The sequence below is a fragment of the Nycticebus coucang genome, chromosome 18, assembly GCF_027406575.1.
Source record: "Nycticebus coucang isolate mNycCou1 chromosome 18, mNycCou1.pri, whole genome shotgun sequence".
Taxonomy (NCBI): domain Eukaryota; kingdom Metazoa; phylum Chordata; class Mammalia; order Primates; family Lorisidae; genus Nycticebus; species Nycticebus coucang.
Window position 1 is genome coordinate 79,328,648 of NC_069797.1, and position 18,767 is coordinate 79,347,414.

General features: G+C 51.2%; 1 protein-coding gene across 2 annotated transcripts; it reads right to left on the bottom strand.

The window, feature by feature from the left end:
* Nucleotides 1–748: 748 nt before the first annotated feature.
* ARHGDIA (Rho GDP dissociation inhibitor alpha) lies at nucleotides 749–4,424 on the bottom strand. Of its 2 annotated transcripts, none has more exons than XM_053568125.1 (6): nucleotides 4,322–4,424; nucleotides 2,793–3,010; nucleotides 2,605–2,688; nucleotides 2,349–2,425; nucleotides 2,205–2,268; nucleotides 749–2,105 (listed from the first exon to the last, which is right to left on the bottom strand). In XM_053568125.1, the coding sequence occupies exons 2-6, from the start codon at nucleotides 2,980–2,982 to the stop codon at nucleotides 1,906–1,908; spliced, it is 615 nt and encodes a 204-aa protein (XP_053424100.1). In that variant the 5' UTR covers nucleotides 2,983–3,010; nucleotides 4,322–4,424; the 3' UTR covers nucleotides 749–1,905. The 2 variants fall into 2 exon arrangements, with proteins under 2 accessions (XP_053424100.1, XP_053424101.1); XM_053568126.1 differs by lacking the exon at nucleotides 4,322–4,424 and adding an exon at nucleotides 3,677–3,876.
* Nucleotides 4,425–18,767: the final 14,343 nt, after the last annotated feature.

An 18,767-nucleotide genomic window follows, 5' to 3' on the forward strand; every position in this document is an offset into this window, starting at 1 on the left:
GCGCTGGTGTGATGAACCCTAAGTATTCCAGTTTTCCTTATCATGAATAGCTAGTGAAGCCAGGCACAGTGACTTATACCTGTAGTCCCGCAGTCTGGGAGGCCGGAGGTGGGTGGACCCCTTGAGCAAGAGTGAGACCCCTCTAAAAACAGCCAGGTGTTGTGACAGGGGCCTGCAGTCCTTGCTGTTCGGGAAGCTGAGGCAAGAGGATCACTTGACCCCAGAGACAGAGGTTGCTGTGAGCTGACACCACAGGGCTTTGCTCAGGAAGACAAAGTGAGACTGTCTCAAAAAGAAAAAGGGTGGCGCCTGTGTCTCAGTGAGTAGGGCACAAGCCCCATATGCTGAGGGTGGTGGGTTCAAACCCAGCCCCGGCCAAACTGCAACAAAAATATAGCTGGGCGTTGTGGCGGGTGCCTGTAGTCCCAGCTGCTTGGGAGGCTGAGTCAAGAGAATCATGTAAGCCCAAGAGTTAGAGGTTGCTGTGAGCCGTGTGACGCCACGGCACTCTACCGAGGGCAGTAAAGTGAAACTGTCTCTGCAAAAAAAAAAAAAAAAACCTACAGTGAGTCAGTGGCGACCACACCCCATGTGCAGGCCCCTCCATCTAGCCAGGGCCCTCTGTTCTGTCCTGCCTGCCCCCCAGCAGTGTCCACATCGCTCTGAGAAGCAGCAGAGGAGGAAATCACACCCTGTCTGTACCACCCACCCCTGCCCAGACCCTCCGATGCCAAGCAGCACAATCACCTCTGGCTCCTTCAGGGCATTTATTTCCCGGTCAGAAAAGGAGAAGCGGGGACAGGCACTGCTGCCTGTGGATGCCTGGGCCTGGCAGAGGCTGCACTAAGACCGGGGCAGGGTGGGGAGGCACAGGAGATGGCTCCCAACTGTGTGCGCTTGGTCCCGGTTGTCCTGGCTGGGTCCAGGGAGGGCCTGCCTGGGGGTGGTGGCACTGAGAGCCTGGGGGCACAGGTGATAGGCCAGCTGAGCCAGAGGACAGCACGTTTGGAGGCAATAAATACTGACAGGCCAGGCACACAATTCCAGGCTGACAGGGCCCAGGTGTGATGATAAGGCTGGGCCATGGGCTTTGTCTGGGCTCTCTGTGGTGGAGGGGCTCTGAGAAGCCCACTGGCACAGAGAAGGCAGAGGCATAAGGATACTCAGCCTCCCAGGTGGGAGTGGAGGCTACTTGAGTTTTGGCAATTTGGCCTTCTTCAAGTGGTTGGAGACGTCCCAACAGCCCTGGCTGGGGGAGGGGGAGAGGCTGGCCAGGCTGGGAAGCAACAGCAACACACCTGGTCCTCCCCAGGCCACCAGGATCATGAACAAGGCAAGGACAGGGAGACCACATGCTCATGCAGACACAAGGCTAGAGGTTAGTGCGGCCCCACAGCACATTCCACGTGTTAAGGCATCATGGTTAGACGGGACTGACGATGGAGGAGCTGGTCGGGGGCTCGGGGCTGGCCCGGGAGGCCCTGCACTGTGCACCCAGCTCCACCCCAGATATGAGGATCTACATGCCCCTGAGACCCTGCATGATGTTCTGTTCCCTCTGAGAGCCAGGATCTCAGGCTTGACAAGTAGAGGGGACTTGGGGGGACACAGAGAGGGCAGCTGAGGCTGGAGCTGGAGCCTCTCCCCCACAGCACAGGCAAAAGCAGCAACAAGACACTAGACCACCAAGGAGGCTGGGGGCCTGTGGGCTGAAGGGCTGAGGGGGAACTGGGCGGAGGAGCTCCGCCAGCCCAGGCCAGGAGGAGACAGACCAGGGTGGAAATGACAGCCGGGGGAAAGGCCCTGTCAGCACTTTGGTATGGGGTGGGGAGGGGTTGGGAAGGGATGGGGCACGTCCGTCCGTCTGTCCGTCCGCCAGCCCTGCCTGCCTCCCAGACAGGGGGCTCAGTCCTTCCACTCCTTTTTGATGGTGAGATTCCACTCCCAGGAGAGGTGGTCAGTCTTGTCGTCGTCTGTAAAGCGGGACTTGATGTTGTAGCTCCCTCGAGCCAGCATGCCCTTGGGTGCCTCCTCCACAGGCGTTAGGAACTCGTACTCCTCCGCGCGGGGCCCATAGCTCCCCACCATGTAGTCAGTTTTGTCAACTGCCGGCCACAGGGAAGGGGGTGGTCACCAGCACTGCTTGTGTGTCCCCAGAACACACACCTAGGCTGCCCCCACCCCACCTCTGGGGCCTCACTCACTCTTCACGCCTTTCCTGTATGTGTGCTGGATATACTTCATGCCGGACACAATCTCTCTGTTCACCTGCAGGGACCCAACTAGGGTGAGTGTCTGTCAGTCCCCAACCTCTACCCACTCCAGTGCCTCCAAAAGCTGCCGCCTACCTGGAACGAAATTTTTATCTGGTACTCCACACCCTCCTTCAGCACAAAGGACTGCTTCTTGAAGCATTCCAGGTCACCTGTGTGGGCAGGAGGCTCAGTGGTCCCTGCTGCCCCCACCGCCCCCACCCCCAACTGCCACTTGGCTGCACCTCCTGTGCTGCCCACCAGAGGGCCTCAGTGCCCCCCCCCCCCCGGAAGTTATTTTTAGAGGAAGCAACTGATGTTGAGCCCCACCCAGGGCCTCCCCCACACTCACCTGTCAGGTCCAGCTCCAGTGGGCCTGGGGCTGAGCAGCACACCAAGGTCAGGCGAGTCACAATGACATTGGGGACGTTTGGGTCTGGGGAGTGAGAGCAAGTGAGAGCCCACCCCTTGCTCTTCCCTCTTCCATTGGGAGGGGGGTACAGCAAGAGCTCTGAGGGTGAGTGGGGCACAGAGCCTCACCTGCAGTGACAGCTACTCGGCCCAGCAGGGCCTCCTTGTACTTGCGCAGACTCTCGTCATCCTTGTCTAGCTCCTGGATCTCCTGGATGCTCTTCTGGGCCGGGGGCTTATAGTTGACCGAGTGTTCATCCTCCTCATTCTCAGCTGCAATCTGTGCTAGCTGCTCGGCTGTGGGCTCCTGCTCGGCCATGCTCACCTGTAGCCTGGGTCTGTGACACCTGTGGGTGCAGCAGATTGTGCTGGCAGAGCCTCACCAGGTGGCATGCAGCCCTTGTAGTCAGGGGCCCAAAGGTGCAGGGGTGTCAGCTCAGGAGAGCTTCACAAAGAGCCCAGAGAACAGGTTCCTGTGACTCAGGGGCCCACACTTGCCTCCCTGATTCCCCACCTGCATCAGGGGTGCCCTTGGTACAGTCTGAGGGCCCCAGCCCAGGTATCTTGGACTACAAAGCAATTGCAGCCTGTCCCCACGGATACTGGGCACACTTCCTCTCACAAGCAGGAGGGTGCAGCCCCCTCAGATGGATGTGCAGACCCCAAATCGAAGCGGCAGGGCCCACACTATATTATGCCTAGAGTTTTGGGCTCAAGTCCCCTTGCCCCAAGGGATACCCCTATTGGGTACCAGAGCTGGGGGACCCTGATAAGGGATGTTCCCGGGCTAGTCACAGGACATAGGTCTGTTCTAACTCAACCTACAAACGAAGGTTGCTCCTAGCACTCAAGATTTCAGGGCCAGCCAGAATCCCACCCAGCTCCAAAGAGACACAGGGACCCTAAGCATTTGTAGGATGTCTCCAACTGTGAGAATCAGTGATCTAGAACTCAGGCATGCTGCCTGCGGTCAGTACTCAGGACCCTCTTTGCAGACCAAGGCTCCAAAGTACCTGGGGCAACACCGAGACAGCAGGACCTCAGCGTGAGGCAGCAGGGGGACTTCGTCCCACCCAGATGTTTCCGGGCAGCGTGGGAGGTGGGTCCGGCGCAGCTCACAGCAGGAGAGGGACCTGCCCACATCCCAGACCCTCACCCGTAACTCGCCCAGACTCCTCCGCTTCCTTGTAGCGCTCCAGCTCTGACACCCCCGAGCGTGGCTGGACCCGGGGCATGGTTGACATTTCCCCTGGGCCCGCAATCCGAGCCCCAAACAGCCTGGGGTACCGGGGAACCGCGCTCAACCCCCTGCCGCCCCGGGGCACGACGACCCCGGCGGTCTCGCCCGGAGCCTCAGTCCCTGGGGAGGACGCAGCCGCCCAGGCCCCGGCCCCACCGCTCGACTAGGGGCGTCGGCCGCGGGCCGCCCACGCTGCCAGTCCCCCGCCAGCGACATGCCCTCCGCCCCGGGCCCGCACTTAGGGCCACTACCCGCGCGCGCCCCGCCCAGGCCGCGCCGCCGCCCGCCGTCGCAGCCCCGCCCGCCGAGACCCCGCCGCAGGCGCGGGCGGGGCGCAGACAAAGGCGGCATCCGCAGCCCTCCGCGCACAGCCACAGCTCCCGCCGCGCCGCCGCCCCCACCCCGCAGAGCTACTCACCGGAGGGTTGGCCGCGCGGCTCTCACTCCCTCCCGCACCGAGTGACGAACGTCGTCGGCCGCCGCCCGCCGGTCTAACTTCCGGGGTCACGCGACTTCCGCTCTCCGGGCGGGGCCGGCCAGCGCGCATGCGCCATGGGCGGGGGCGTGCCGTCGCCATCTTGGTGTGCAAAGCTCCGTGGGCGCGTCCAGCGGACTAATGTCGTCACTTTCACCTCGAAATACCTTTAGCTATGGTCTTTGTAAAGGAGGACAACCCGCCACACGAGCCCGGCCCTCCGTCTCGCCAGGGCCTCCTGCTTAGGTCTCTTGCTGTGGTCGACCGCCCTCGCCACTCGAGGCCGGCGGGGGTCATGGGCGGCCCTCCCCGACCCTGCCGGTCAGACTGCGCCTCGGGCGTCGTCGCTTGTCCCTGTGTCCCGGGACTTCTGAAGGTTAACGCGGGATGTGGGGTTAAGTTCTCACCAACTCCGTTCGCATGGGCCTTTCCTGCCAGCGCAGGGCTGGCCCCACGCAGCTGTCCTCCCCGACAACTGTCCCCCAAATGGCTGTTCCCTTAGCACGATGCTGACCCCTCTAGCATATTAATATTCCCCAATATCCACCCCTTTTTTTCCCCCAAGACGCAGTCTTCCTGCTGCCCTGAGTACGGTGGCCTCTGCAACCTCAAACTCCTGGGTTTAAGCGATCCTCCTGCCTCAGCCTTCTGAGCAGCCAGGACTACCATGCCCAATAAATACTTCTATTTTCAGTAGAGACAGGGTTGCTCTCTTGTTCATGCTGCTCTTGAATCCTGGCCTCAAAGATCCTCCTGCTTGGGCCTCCCAGAGTGCTGGGATTACAGGTGTGAGCCACTGCACCTGGCTAGAAAGAGTTTATAAAAAGCTTTTGGGGCTGCACCCGTAGCTCAGTGTTTAGGGCGCCGGCCACATACACCAAAGCTGGCGGGTTCTAACCCGGCCCAGACCTGCCAAACAACAATGACAACTGCAACCAAAAAAAAATCATTCGGAGTTGTGGCGGCGCCTGTAGTCCCAGCTACTGGGGAGGCTGAGGCAAGAGAATAGCCTAAACCCAAGAGTTTGAGGTTGCTGTGAGCTGTGATGTCACAGCACTCTACCCAGGGCGACAGGATGAGACTCTATCTCAAAACAAATGTATAAAAAAAAAAGCTTTTTGGTGGCGCCTGTGGTTCAAGGAGTAGGGCGCCGGCCCCATATACCTGAGTGGAGGGTTCAAACCCTGCCCCGGCCAAAAACTGCCAAAAAAAAAAAAGAAAAGAAAAGAAAAAGCTTTTTGAAGAATATATATTTACAGAGTTCACTCACGGAAAGTGGAACTGTACAATACATGGTGTTTTATGTCTACTGATGTCACCTAGTGTAAAGTTTTTGAGGTTCAACCATGTTGTGGAGAATTTTCTTCTTTTTTATTGCATTGCATGAATATACCACATCATATCCATTCACAAATTGAGGGACAACGGATGGTTTCCTGTTAGTGCATTATGAGTAATATTGCTATAAATATTTATGAACATTATAAACATTGTGCTTAGCCTTTAAGTGAATGTATGTTTGCCTTTCCCTTGGGTAGATTCCTGAGTGGAACTCCCCAAATATTTTCCAAAGTGTGCGTGCCATTTTACAAGGTTACCAGCAGTGTATGAACTACGTGAACGTTCTGGCTGGGCACACCCTTGGCCCCAGCACTTGTTATTGTCTATCTTTTTGATTCTTGCCATCCTTGTTTCTTTTCAACAGGTGGTGCTGGGACCAATGGATAGCCTTATGCCAAAAAAAGATCAACTCACTCCATACACAAAAACTTGCCAGAGCCCACAGGTTTGAAACCAGCCTGAGCCAGAGCAAGACTTCGTCTCTAAAAATAGCCAGGCGTTGAGGTGGGCACCTGTAGTCTTAAGTCCTAGCTACTAGGGGAGGCTGAGACAAGAGAATCACTTGAGCCCCAGAGTTTGAAGTTACTGTGAGCTTTAACCCCATAGCACTCTACCAAGGGTGACAAAGTGAGACTGTCTCAAAAAAAAAAAAAAAAATTAACCCAAGTGTATCGCATCGTGGGTTCAATTTGCATTTCCTTGATAAAGATTTTTCTTTGGTAAAAACCCATTTAAAGCTGGTCCAGGTGGCTCACACCTGTAATCCCAGCACTATGGAAGTGTGTAGCGAGAGGATAACTTGAGCTCAGTAGTTCAAGTTCAGCTTGAATAACATAGTGAGATCGTCATGTCTACAAAACATTAAAAAATGAGTGAGGTGGGTGGCACACCACTTTAGTCCCAGTTATTCAAGTCCAGGGGCTGAGGCACGAAGATAGTTTGAACCCAGGAGTCTGAGGGTACAGTGAGCTGATGACACCACTGCACTCCAGACTTGGCAACAGAATGAGACCATCTCAAAAAACAACCCCCCCCCAAAACCTATTTAAGTCTGTTGCCCATTTTTTTTTTTTTTGGTTTTTGGCCGGGGCTGGGTTTGAACCCGCCACCTCCGGCATATGGGACCGGCGCCCTACCCCTTGAGCCACAGGCGCCGCCCTGTTGCCCATTTTTAATTGGATTGTCTTACTAAGTTATGAGTACTTATTATTTTGTATACCAGAAGTCCCCAACCTTTTTGTTTGTTTTTTTGAGACAGAGCCTCAAGCTGTTGCCCTGGGTAGAGTGCTGTGACGTCACAGCTCACAGCAACCTCCACTCCTGGGCTTAAGTGATTCTCCTGCTTCTGCCTCTCAAGTAGCTGGGACTACAGGCGCCCACCACAATGCCCGGCTGTTTTTTGGTTGCAGCTGTCGTTGTTTGGCAGGCCCAGGCTGAATTTCAACCCGCCAGCTCAGGTGTATGTGGCTGGTGCCTTAGCTGCTTGAGCCATAGGCGCCGAGCCATCCCCAACCTTTTTGATACCAGGGACTAGTTTCATGGAAGACAATTTTTCCACGAAAGGGGACGAGGGCATGGTTTCTGAATGATTCAAAAACATTACATTTATTATGCACTCTATTTCTATTATTACATTGTAATATATAATGAAATAATTTCAAATCATCGTAAAGGCTCAGTGAGGTGGCTCATATCTGTCATCTTAGCACTCTGGGAGGCAGAGTAGGGTGGATTGCCCTGAGCTCACAGGTTCAAGACCAGCCTGAACCAGAGCGAGACCCCATTCCTAAAAATAGCTGGGCATTGTGGCAGGTGCCTGTAGTCCCAGCTACTCAGGAGGCTGAGGCAAGAGAATCGATTAAGCCCAAGAGTATGAGTTTGCTGTAAGTTATGATGCCATGGCACTCTACTGAGGGCAATAAAGTGAGACTCTGCCTCAAAAAAACAAAACAAGGCTCGGCGCCTGTGGCTCAAGTGGCTAAGGCGCCTGCCATGTACACCTGAGCTGGCGGGTTCAAATTCAGCCTGGGCCCGCCAAACAACAATGACAGCTACAACCAAAAAATAGCCAGGCATTGTGGCGGGTGCCTGTAGTCCCAGCTACTTGGGAGGCTGAGGCAGGAGAATCGCTTGAGCCCAAGAGTTGGAGGTTGCTGTGAGCTTTGAAGCTACAGCACTCTACCCAGGGCAACAGCTTGAGGCTGTCTCAAAAAAAAAAAAACAAAAACAGTCATAATGCAGAATCAGGAGCCCTGAGCTTGTTTTCCTGCAACTACGTAGTCCCATCTGTAGGTGGTCAAAGATAGGGACACCTGAAGTGTGTTGCTGATGTCCAGTCTACTTCATAATCTTTTTTTTTTTTTGTCACCCTCAGTAGAGTGCTATGATGTCACAGCAACCTCAAATTCTTGGGCTCAAGCAATTCTCTTGCCTCAGCCTCCCAAGTAGCTGGGACTACAGGTGCCTGGCTATTTTTCAAGTTGAGTTGTCATTGTTATTTGGCAGGCCCGAGCTGGGTTTGAACTCACCAGGTTCAGTATATGTGGCTGGTGCCCTGGTTGCTGAGCTACAGGCACTGAACCACGCGTTATTTTTTTTGAGACAGAATTTCATTTTGTTACCCTTGGTAGAGTGTCGTGGCATCACAGCAACCTCAAACTCTTGGGGCTCAAAGTGATTCTCTTATCTCAGTCTCCTGAGTCTCGGCTGGGACTACAGGTACCTTCCACGCCTGGCTATTTTTAGAGACGATATCTTGCTCTGGCTCAGCTGGTCAATCCACCTACCTTGGCTTCCCAAGTGCTGCAATTACAGGTGTGAGCCACCGCACCTGGCAGGGACTCTTATTTTTAATTTAATGATACCATGAACACACCTGCAAAACTGTGCTTGCTTTCTTTCTTAGAGACAAGAGTTTCACTCTGTTGTTTTCGGTAGAGTGTCCTGGCGTCACAGCTCACAGCAACCTCCAGCTCTTGGGCTTAGGCAATTCTCTTGCCTCAGCCTCCTGAGTAGCTGGGACTACAGGCACCCGCCACAACGCCTGGCTATTTTTTTTGTTGTTGCAGTTTGGCCGGGGCTGGGCTCAAACCTGCCACCCTCAGTATATGGGGCCGGCACCCTACTCACTGAGCCACAGGTGCCGCCCCAAAACTGTGCTTTCTTAGTAAAATTTAATAATCCATGTTTGATTTCCCTGAGTCTCAAAGCTGTCTTGTTCTAGTTGTTCTCCCATATCAAACCTTGGTAGAGAATACTCGAATTCCCATGCCGACTTTCATGTTCTTTTCTGTGCTTGCTGCAAGGCACACCTTGCTGAGAAGTTCTGGACTTGCCCGCTGACTCCTCTGGATGTCTAAGCTCCAGTCTCAGAGGTAGTGCCTGCCATGGGCTTCCCACTGCTTCTCCCCAGCAGACTGAGGTGCATCAGGAAGCCCAGCTGGTCCACCATTTTCATTGTTACTGATGTGCATCAATTTAGGAGGTATCACAAAATGGTTATTTTCTAACTATTTTGCCATTTCTTAGCTGGAATTCTTTGTAAAAAAGACTCTCAAACCACCTATTACCATTTAATTACCCTAAATTAGTTTGCAGAGAAGACAAATGACTGATTCTTTCCTTTTATTTGCCAATTTTCAGAATGACTTATTATCCTAGCAACCCCCAAAGGTAAACATTAGATGTTTCTTCTTAAGCATCATTATGAACTCTTAGATGTTTATACAATTAAATATAAATTTCTTTAGAAAAATACTGAATCTATATCATTAATAGTTACTTCACTGATTTATCAAGGATTTATATATTGAATAAAACCAATATGCTCACATTCATTTTATATGTAGACATTAATTTATAAGTAAGTAATGATAAAACACTTTACAATGTTTCTGCAACCTGCAGAGGTATTAACACAGAGATTAGCACTGGCTGGGTTTGAGCTACACAATCACAGATGAGATGCTGTATTTAAAACAGAATTTTTCTCTCAGTGCTGTCATGGCTTTATTTTTATATTAAAATCTGTAATGATGTATTTATTGCTATTTTCCACCAAATGGTTGCCAATCCCAGGGTGACTTGTTAATAATAACAGCCAATGAATGTAAATCAAACATGATTTATGAAAATCGCACAACCTCATATAATTCCATAACTAGCATGTGTAACTTACAAAAAAAAGGAAAAACTGAGGAGGATGTGAGGAGGGCAAAGGGAACACAGTGCACAGAGGGCAGACGGCCCTAAACTGTGTGTCAGTCACAGCGTACTCGCCTCAGCAGCTCTGAAATCAGTACTCTGATGAAGCCAAACACAAAAGTAGCAGTACACAAGTACTGTACCCAGCTAGCAAATGTTTCTCACGGGGGTACAGAGCCAGCAATTCTGAAATGGGGTTAGACGTCCACCTAAAGCAATGAAATCATGAAAATCAATCCAAGATGCAGGTTTCTCTCAGTCACAGAAAGAAATTTCAAATAAGGAAAGGAGAAGGGGGAGAATGAAAGCTTGGTGTTGGGTTGGAGTCAGAACAGCTTGAAGTCTCCATTTTTCTTTTTTTTTAATTTTATTAAATTATAGCTGTGTACATTGATATGATCATGGGGCATCATTCACTAGCTTCACAGACCGTTTACCAAATTTCACATATACCCTTGTAAGATCCAGAAGTCTCCATTTTTCAAAAGTACTTTAACACCTAGACAGCAACAGGCATAAACACAGGAGTGCGCAGGCGCCAGCTAGTACGCTTGGGTGCGCTTCCCAGCTCATTCCCAAGGGCCCGGAGGCAGCCAGTACCCCAGAGCGCACATCTTGGTCACTCAATACCAGTCTCCAGGAAAAGTGGGTGATTCCAGACTCAGGTCAAACCTGGAACATTTCATGGTGCTAAAATTTTATTTTATTTTATTTTTTTTGGTTTATTTGGCCGGGGCTGGGTTTGAACCCGCCACCTCCGGCATATGGGACTGGTGCCCTACCCCTTGAGCCACAGGCACCACCCAATCATGGTGCTAAAATTAACGTAGGTATTTAAGGAAGAATGGGCGGACCAACGGGGCACAGGACACCACCTCTATGAGCTTCCAAAGGCCAAAGCTCAAAACAATTTGAACAATAAAACAATAACAGTATCAGATTATAATTTTTTTTTTTGTAGAGACAGAGTCTCACTATACCGCCCTTGGGTAGAGTGCCGTGGTGTCACACGGCTCACAGCAACCTCTAACTCTTGGGCCAACGCGATTCTCTTGCCTCAGCCTCCTGAGCAGCTGGGACTACAGGCGCCCACCACAATGCCCGGCTATTTTTTTGTTGCAGATTGGCCGGGGCTGGGTTTGAACCCGCCACCCTCGGCATATGGGGCCGGCGCCCTACTCACTGAGCCACAGGCACCGCCCCAGTATCAGATTATAATTGATAAAGAGTAGAGTAAATGCCTGAGTCCATATGGGTGGAGAAAGGAATACTTTCTTAGAGAATTCCAATTAATAAATGTCAATGAGTGGGGCAAGATGGCTCATGCCTGTGATCCCGGCACTCTGGGAGGCTAAGATGGGCGGATCAGCTGACCTCAGGAGTTCAAGACCAGCCTGAGGAAAAGTGAGATCCCATAACTACTAAAAATAAAAAAAACTAGTGGGGCATCCTGGAAGGCACCTATAGTCCCAGCTACTTGGAAGCCTGAGGCAGGAGGATTGTTTTAGCCCAAGAATTTGAGGTTGCTGTGAGTAATGCTATGGCACTCTACCCAGGGCACAGAGTAAATGTCAAAGAGCTGGGCGTGGTGGCATATACTAGTAGTTCCAGCTCCTCAGGAAGCAGAGGCGAGGACGGCATAAACCTAGGGGTTTAAGGCTGCAGTAGGCTGTGATTGTGCCAACACACTCCAGCCTAAGCAAGAGGGAGGCCCTGTTTGTGGTGGGGGCCTGTGGTCCCAGCTGCTCAGGAGATGAGGCAAGAGAATCGCCTAAGCCCAGGAGTTGGAGGTTGTTGTGAGCTGTGATACCATGGCACTGTACGGAGGGTGATAAAGTGAGACTCCGTCTCTAAAAAAAAGAAAAAAATTTTTTTCAAAAATAAATGTTGAAATGAGAAAAATGTAAAAATCACTGCTGAATACCACAGTAATAATTCCTGGACCCATCAATGATGCTAAAATTAGTACAACTTTTTTTTTTTTTTTTTGTAGAGACAGAGTCTCACTTCATGGCCCTTGGTAGAGTGCTGTGGCGTCACACAGCTCACAGCAACCTCCAACTCCTGGGCTTAAGCGATTCTCTTGCCTCAGCCTCCCAAGTAGCTGGGACTACAGGCGCCTGCCACAACGCCCGGCTATTTTTTGGTTGCAGTTTAGCCGGGGCCGGGTTTGAACCCGCCACCCTCGGTATATGGGGCCGGCGCCTTACCGACTGAGCCACAGGCGCCGCCCTACAACTTTTTTTTTTTGAGACAGAGCCTCAAGCTGTCACCCTGGGTAGAGTGGCATCACAGCTCACAGCAACCTCCAACTGCTACGCTCAAACGATTCTCCTGCCTCTGCCTCCCAAGTAGTTGGGACTACAGGTGCCTGCCACAATGCCTGGCTATTTTTTGGTTGTAGCCGTCATTGTTGTTTGGCAGGCCCAGGCTGGATTCAAACCTGCCAGCTCTGGTGTATGTGGCTGGAGCCTCAGCTGCTTGAGTTATAGGCACCAAGCCCGTGAGTACAACTTTGAAGAGAAACAGGTGGTCACTTAGAATCTAGGTATCTCCCTAAGGTATTTACAGGTTACAAAGGGAAAAACAGTAACTTCACCATAAAGAAACCTGGCAGCCCCACCTGGACCAAGGGGGGCTGACAGGAGCCAGACAGGCTGACATTGGGAGCTCCAGCGCCTTGTGGGAGAGGAGGGAGCATCTTAGCTGGGGCCTTAGCCCCAAAGACATATAACCCTAGTCTTAACATAAAGAAAGTTCATCTCACAATTTTTGTGAACAAAATAATGAAAGAAAAGATCAGAGAATCCCCACTAAGGGACATGCCACAAACAAAAGAGCTGACACTGCCCTTGAAAAGGGTCAAGGTCACCAAAGACCAAGAAAGGCTGAAGCACTGTATGTCAAAGATGACTAAAGAAGCCCAGTTACAAGTGATCGATGTAGATCAGGAAAAACTCGATTCTAGGGTCTTTATTGCTCTATTAACGTTAACATCCGATAATGTCTCAGAGAAAAAAACTCCTTTTCTCAATAACTTTTTGTTTTTTTTGTAGAGACAGAGTCTCACTTTATGGCCCTCGGTAGAGTGCCATGGCCTCACACAGCTCACAGCAACCTCCAGCTCCTGGGCTTAAGCGATTCTCTTGCCTCAGCCTCCCGAGTAGCTGGGACTACAGGTGCCCGCCACAGCACCCGGCTATTTTTTTGTTGCAGTTTGGCCGGGGCTGGGTTTGAACCCACCACCCTAGGCATATGGGGCCGGCGCCCTACTCACTGAGCCACAGGCGCCGCCCATAACTTTTTTTTTTTTGTAGAGACAGAGTCTCACTTTACCACCTTCGGTAGAGTGCCATGATGTCACAGGACTCACAGCAACCTCTAGCTCTTGGGCTTCCACGATTCTCCTGCTTCAGCCTAACGAGCAGCTGGGACTACAGGCACCTGTTACAACGCCTGGCTATTTTTTGGTTGCAGTTCAGCCGGGCCAGCTGGGTTTGAACCCGCCACCCTAGGTACATGGGGCTGGCACCCTACTCACTGAGCCACAGGTGCCACCCTTCTCAATAACTTTGACTCAAAGATGTTAAAGACATAAAAAGATCTATTCCTAAGGTTTGAGCCAAAGGAAAAAGAGACAGACAAAAAGATTACAAAGAAAACAAGAAATTAGCCAGGGATTGGGTACGCCTGTGACTCAGTGGGTAGGGCCCTGGTCCCATATACCAAGGGTGGCGGGTTCAAAGCTGGCCCATGGCCAAACGGCACAAAAAATAGCTAGGCACTGTGGCGGGCACCTGTAGTCCTAGCTACTCGGGAGGCTGAGGCAAGAGAATTCTCTAAGCCCAAGAGTTAGAGGTTGCTGTGAACTGTGATGCCATGGCACTCTACTGAAGGCGACAAAGTGAGACTCTGTCTCTACAAAAGAAAAAAAGAAAGAAAGAAATTAGCCAGAGACAATAGCTCAGGTCTATAATCCCAGCACTCTGGGAAGCCAAGGTGAGGGGATCCCGACTCTGTCTCTACAAAAAAAAAAAAGAAAGAAAGAAATTAGCCAGAGACAATAGCTCAGGTCTATAATCCCAGCACTCTGGGAAGCCAAGGTGAGGGGATCCGTTGAGTTCAGGAGCTGGAGACCAACCTGAGCAAGAGCAAAACCCTGTCTCTAACAAAAATAGAAATATTACCTGAGCATGGTGGTGGGTACCTGTAGTCCCAACTACTCAGGAGGTTGAGACAGGAGGGTTTGCTGTGAGCTAGGCTGAGGCAAGGGCACTCTAGCTTGGGACAACAGAAAAGACTCTATCCTATAATAGCAAAAAATACCCATATGAGATACCACTTCACACCCAGTAGGTCAGCTAAATTAAAAAAGACAGTAACAAGGGCTGGGAGAATGTGAGAAATTTTAACCACCCCCATACACTGCTGGTGGGAACATGAGATGTTGCAGCTGCCCTGGGGAGTCTAGAGGCTCCTCCAAAAGCTAAACATAGTTACTCAAAGACCCAGCAGTTCTACTCCAAGAAAAATGAAAATTATGTTCATGCAAAGACATATACATAAATGCTCACAGTACCATTATCCTAATAGTGACAAAGTGGAAACAACCCAAAATGTTCAGAAACGATGAATGGGTGAACCGAATGGGTGAACCAAAAGTGGTAGAGCCTTATGTAATATCCAGCCATAAAGAGGAAATCCTAGCACATGCCACGATGTGGCCGAGCCATGAAAATACATGCTAAGAAACCAGCCAAAAATACAGTACAAATGTTCACAATAGGTAAATCGACACAGACGTAATATAGGCTGGTAGTTGCCAGGGGATTAGGGAGTGACTGATAGTGGGTACAGATTTCAGATTTCTTTTGGTGATGGAAATGTCCAGGAAATTAACAGTGGTGTGCGATGTGTGACTGCAAATACAGAGAAACCCCCTTGTGTGCTTATTTTCAAGTAACTTTTTTTTTTTTTTTTTTTGAGACAGTCTAACTAGTGTTCCGTAGCATCACAGCTCACAGCAACCTCCAACTCCTGGGCTTAAGCGATTCTCTTGCCTCAGCCTCCAAGTAGCTGGGACTACAGGCGCTCACCACAGTGCCCAGCTACTTTTTGGCCGTAGTTGTTGCTGTTTGGCAGGCTGGGCTGGATTCGAACCCGCCAGCTCTGGTGTTCTGTGGCTGGCGCCTTAAACCGCTTGAGCTACAGGCACCTAGCCAACTTTTTCTTTTTTTTTTTTGAGACAAGAATCTCACTCCCTTGCCCTGGGCTAGAATGCAGTGGGTCGTCAAAGCTCACAGAAACCTCAAACTCCTGGGCTCAAGCAAACCTCTAGCCTCAGCCTCCCAAGTAGCTGGGACTACAGGCGCTCACCACAGTGCCCAGCTACTTTTTGGCTGTAGTTGTTGTTGTTTGGCAGGCTGGGCTGGATTCGAACCCGCCAGCTCTGGTGTTCTGTGGCTGGCGCCTTAAACCGCTTGAGCTACAGGCACCTAGCCAACTTTTTCTTTTTTTTTTTTTGAGACAAGAATCTCACTCCCTTGCCCTGGGCTAGAATGCAGTGGGTCGTCAAAGCTCACAGAAACCTCAAACTCCTGGGCTCAAGCAAACCTCTAGCCTCAGCCTCCCAAGTAGCTGGGACTACAGATGCCCGCCACAATGCCTGGCTAGTTTTTCTAGTTTTAGATACCGGGTTCTCTTGCTCAGGCTGCTCTCAAATTCCTAAGCTCAAGTGATCCATCCACCTAGGCCTCCCAGAGTGCTAAACTTACAGGTGGGAGTCACTGTGCCTGGCCCTTTAAGTGGTGAACCTTATGTTCTCAAATGGATCTCAACAAAGCTCCTTTCATACCACCTCACAGTAAGCATTAGTGGCAAGGCCGCTCCAGAGTGCGCAAGAGGGTGATCTGGTCTGTGCTGTCCCCCTTTTGTTCTGATTTAAGGTTACTTTTTCAACTGAACAACTATTTTCCTTTAAAATGCACTTGATGGCTCAGCACCTGTAGCTCAACGGTTAGGGCGCCAGGCACATCACCAGGGCTGGTGGGTTCATGCCTGGCCCAGGTCCACCAAACAACAACTACAACAAAAAAATATCTGGGCGTTGTGGCAAGTGCCTGTAGTCCTAGCTACTTGGGAGGCTGAGTCAAGAGAATTGCTTAAGTCCAAGACTTTGAGGTTGCTGTGAGCTATGACACCCCAACACTCTACCCAGGGTGATATAGTGAGACTGTCTCTAAAAAAACAAAAATAAAAAATAAAAAGCACTTGATATTCCACACAGTATTCAAACAAAGGGGTAAGTCAAATCACGGCTATGACTTTCTTGGCTACTATGTGTGGATGTCATTTACACTGAAGCCCCCACACTGTGCCCGTCTTCCTCACCTTTTTCCCCAGGCCAGACGGACACCTCTGGTCACTATCTGAGCAGGGTCCTTTCTTCATCACCCAGCAGAGGCAGATGTGAAGGGACTGTATCATCTCTCCCCTGACCCACATCATGCTGAGGTCCTGGCTTGCTCTTGAGCTCCCTAGTTCCCACCCTCGGACCTGTCACTGTTCTCTGTGCCCTTGCCGCTTACCCTGCAGACAGCAAGCTAGCCAGAGCCTCCCTACACCCAGCTTTGTCTTCTTTCCCAGCCTCATCAGCAGCTGACATCCTGTGTTTCACATTCTCCTGTCTTTCTTTCTCCCAGGGCAGGCCTGTATGTTTTCCCTGCACCTGAAAATGGTGTCTGGCATGCAGAGGACACTTGCAAAGCTGTGGGGTAAGTAAGTAATAAACTTTCTTTTCTTTAAAAACTAGAATGAAGGGCAGGCACTATGGCTCATGCCTGTAATCCTGGCTCTCTGGGAGGCCAAGGCAGGTGGATCGCCTGAGCTCAGGAGTTTGAGACCAGCATGAATGAGCAAGAACGAGATCCCATCTCTACTAAAAATAGAAAGACTAGCAGAGCGTTATTGAGGGTGCCTATAGTCCCAGCTACTCAGGAGGCTGAGGCAAGAGGATCATTTGAGCCTAAGAGCTGGAGGTTGCTGTAAGCCATGATACCCTGGTACTCTACCCAGGGTGACAGAGAAAGACCGTCTCAAAAATAAATAAATAAATAAATAAATACTCTATAGAGTGAAAAAAGATGATGTCCCTGGACTCTTAGGAGCTGAATGGGATCTATGCAGCACAGCCCTCTGCAAACACTTGCAGGCTCTGAACAGAGAAATGCTTTCAGGTTTGTGTCCACTGCTGCTGTCACCAACTACAATGCCTCACTCCCATGCTTCCTACACTGGACTGCCGGGTTGTTAAAATAAGAACGAAGTCACTCATTTACATGGATAGACATAGCAACCTAACACAATTTCAAAGGAGGCTTGTTGGTGACAATCCGGCACCTTAACTGACATGAAGTTTATCTGATCCGCAGAAGGCAGAGAGGCCTGCTGTCCACACCACACTGCAGCCTTTGCTCACACTTGTGGGAGGTCACTGGTTCCTCCAGCTAAGCCCTGTGCCTGTACCCGAGCGCCACCCAAGACAGAGTTGGTCAGGCCATCTGGCAGCTCTCGGAAGAGCTCCATGCCTGTAGATGTGCTGCCTCTCCCCTGGGTACTGCCAGCTCCTATTCAACTTCAACGCTGGGACAGAGAAATAGTCAAGACCAGCAGGGGCTTTTTTCCCCGCACATGCTGGAAAACTCTGCAGCATAATTCTGGCTGAGCCTGAGTCATGAGCCCATGTCCAGGCCGGTCACTGCTTTCACACTGGGCCCACGGGGCTGCAAGAGGCACAGGGCACAGGTGGTCCCCACAGCTCACTGTCCAAGCACAGCATAGAAAGAACATGCAGAGCCACTCCCATCATTCGGTCCTTTCAGTCAAGCAGTTTTGGCTACAGCAGCATGCTGGGCAGTGTGCGCACTAGCCTCAACTCTCCATTACAGGAGGCCTGGCGCTGCCCTTCAGAAGGGGCTAGCCTGGTTTCCACTTCTCTGTGCAGTCACTAGAATAGTTCCCTTCACCCTTGAACTCAAATAAAGTTTCCTGTGTTACAAAAACTAGGAAGCAAAGACTTAATGCAGTGCAGAGGCCTGGCCCAGCTCTCCTACTTACTGCCCGCAGGGGGTTGAGGTGGCCCCAGTGCCTGGCTTCCCCACCACAAAGTTACATTCGCCCCATGCCCCACCACCTTCCTCTGGCCACCTGGCAGCACCCACACTGACAACCCCCACAAGAGTCCCCAGGAAAATGCCAGCCTTCACTCCTATCCCTACCCGCCCCATCTGAAGGCCTCATTTCGCGTCATTCCTATGCCCCTCATTCCCGAGAATGTCAAAAAGGCTCCAAATCTTGGTCATTGCTCCTTCTAATCACCCTTTAAGCCACTATGCCACTGCCATGCCAAGGCCAATCAGTGCCAGCCTGCATAATCGCCTCTTGGGCATCCTGATTGCCCCTATCCAACATATTCTCTGTAGCTTTCTAGGGAGCAAGTCCACTCACCCTCTCTAGCAAGCAGACTCCCACCTGGCATATGCCTGCTCAGGTCCTGCTCCTAAAGGCCCAAAGGGCGTCTCCTCAGGAACAGCTTGATTCCAACCAGGTGGATGCCCTTCCCACACTGCCACAGTAGCTAAAGCTGAATATCCAATAATCCTTTCCCTTGAGACCAGGCTTCTAGGAGAGCTGAGATTATACACCCTGCTCATCTGCGTCCCAGCCTGCCCTTGGCTAGCATGGTGCAGGGTGTAACCACTGATCTGTAGTAACATCTCTGTCACTGACAGTTAAAGGCCACTTCTAGTAACATACCCTACAACGACTCAGTCGATCCTTTCCACAG

Bases quoted from the DNA above. Each gene is read 5' to 3' on its own strand.
- ARHGDIA (XM_053568125.1), bottom strand. From the start codon at position 2,982: ATGGCCGAGCAGGAGCCCACAGCCGAGCAGCTAGCACAGATTGCAGCT. The intron at 2,426-2,604 runs GTGAGTGTGGGG...CTGCCCACACAG, and splicing joins ACTGGAGCTGGACCTGACAG to GTGACCTGGAATGCTTCAAG. The intron at 2,269-2,348 runs GTAGGCGGCAGC...GGGTCCCTGCAG, and splicing joins AGATAAAAATTTCGTTCCAG to GTGAACAGAGAGATTGTGTC.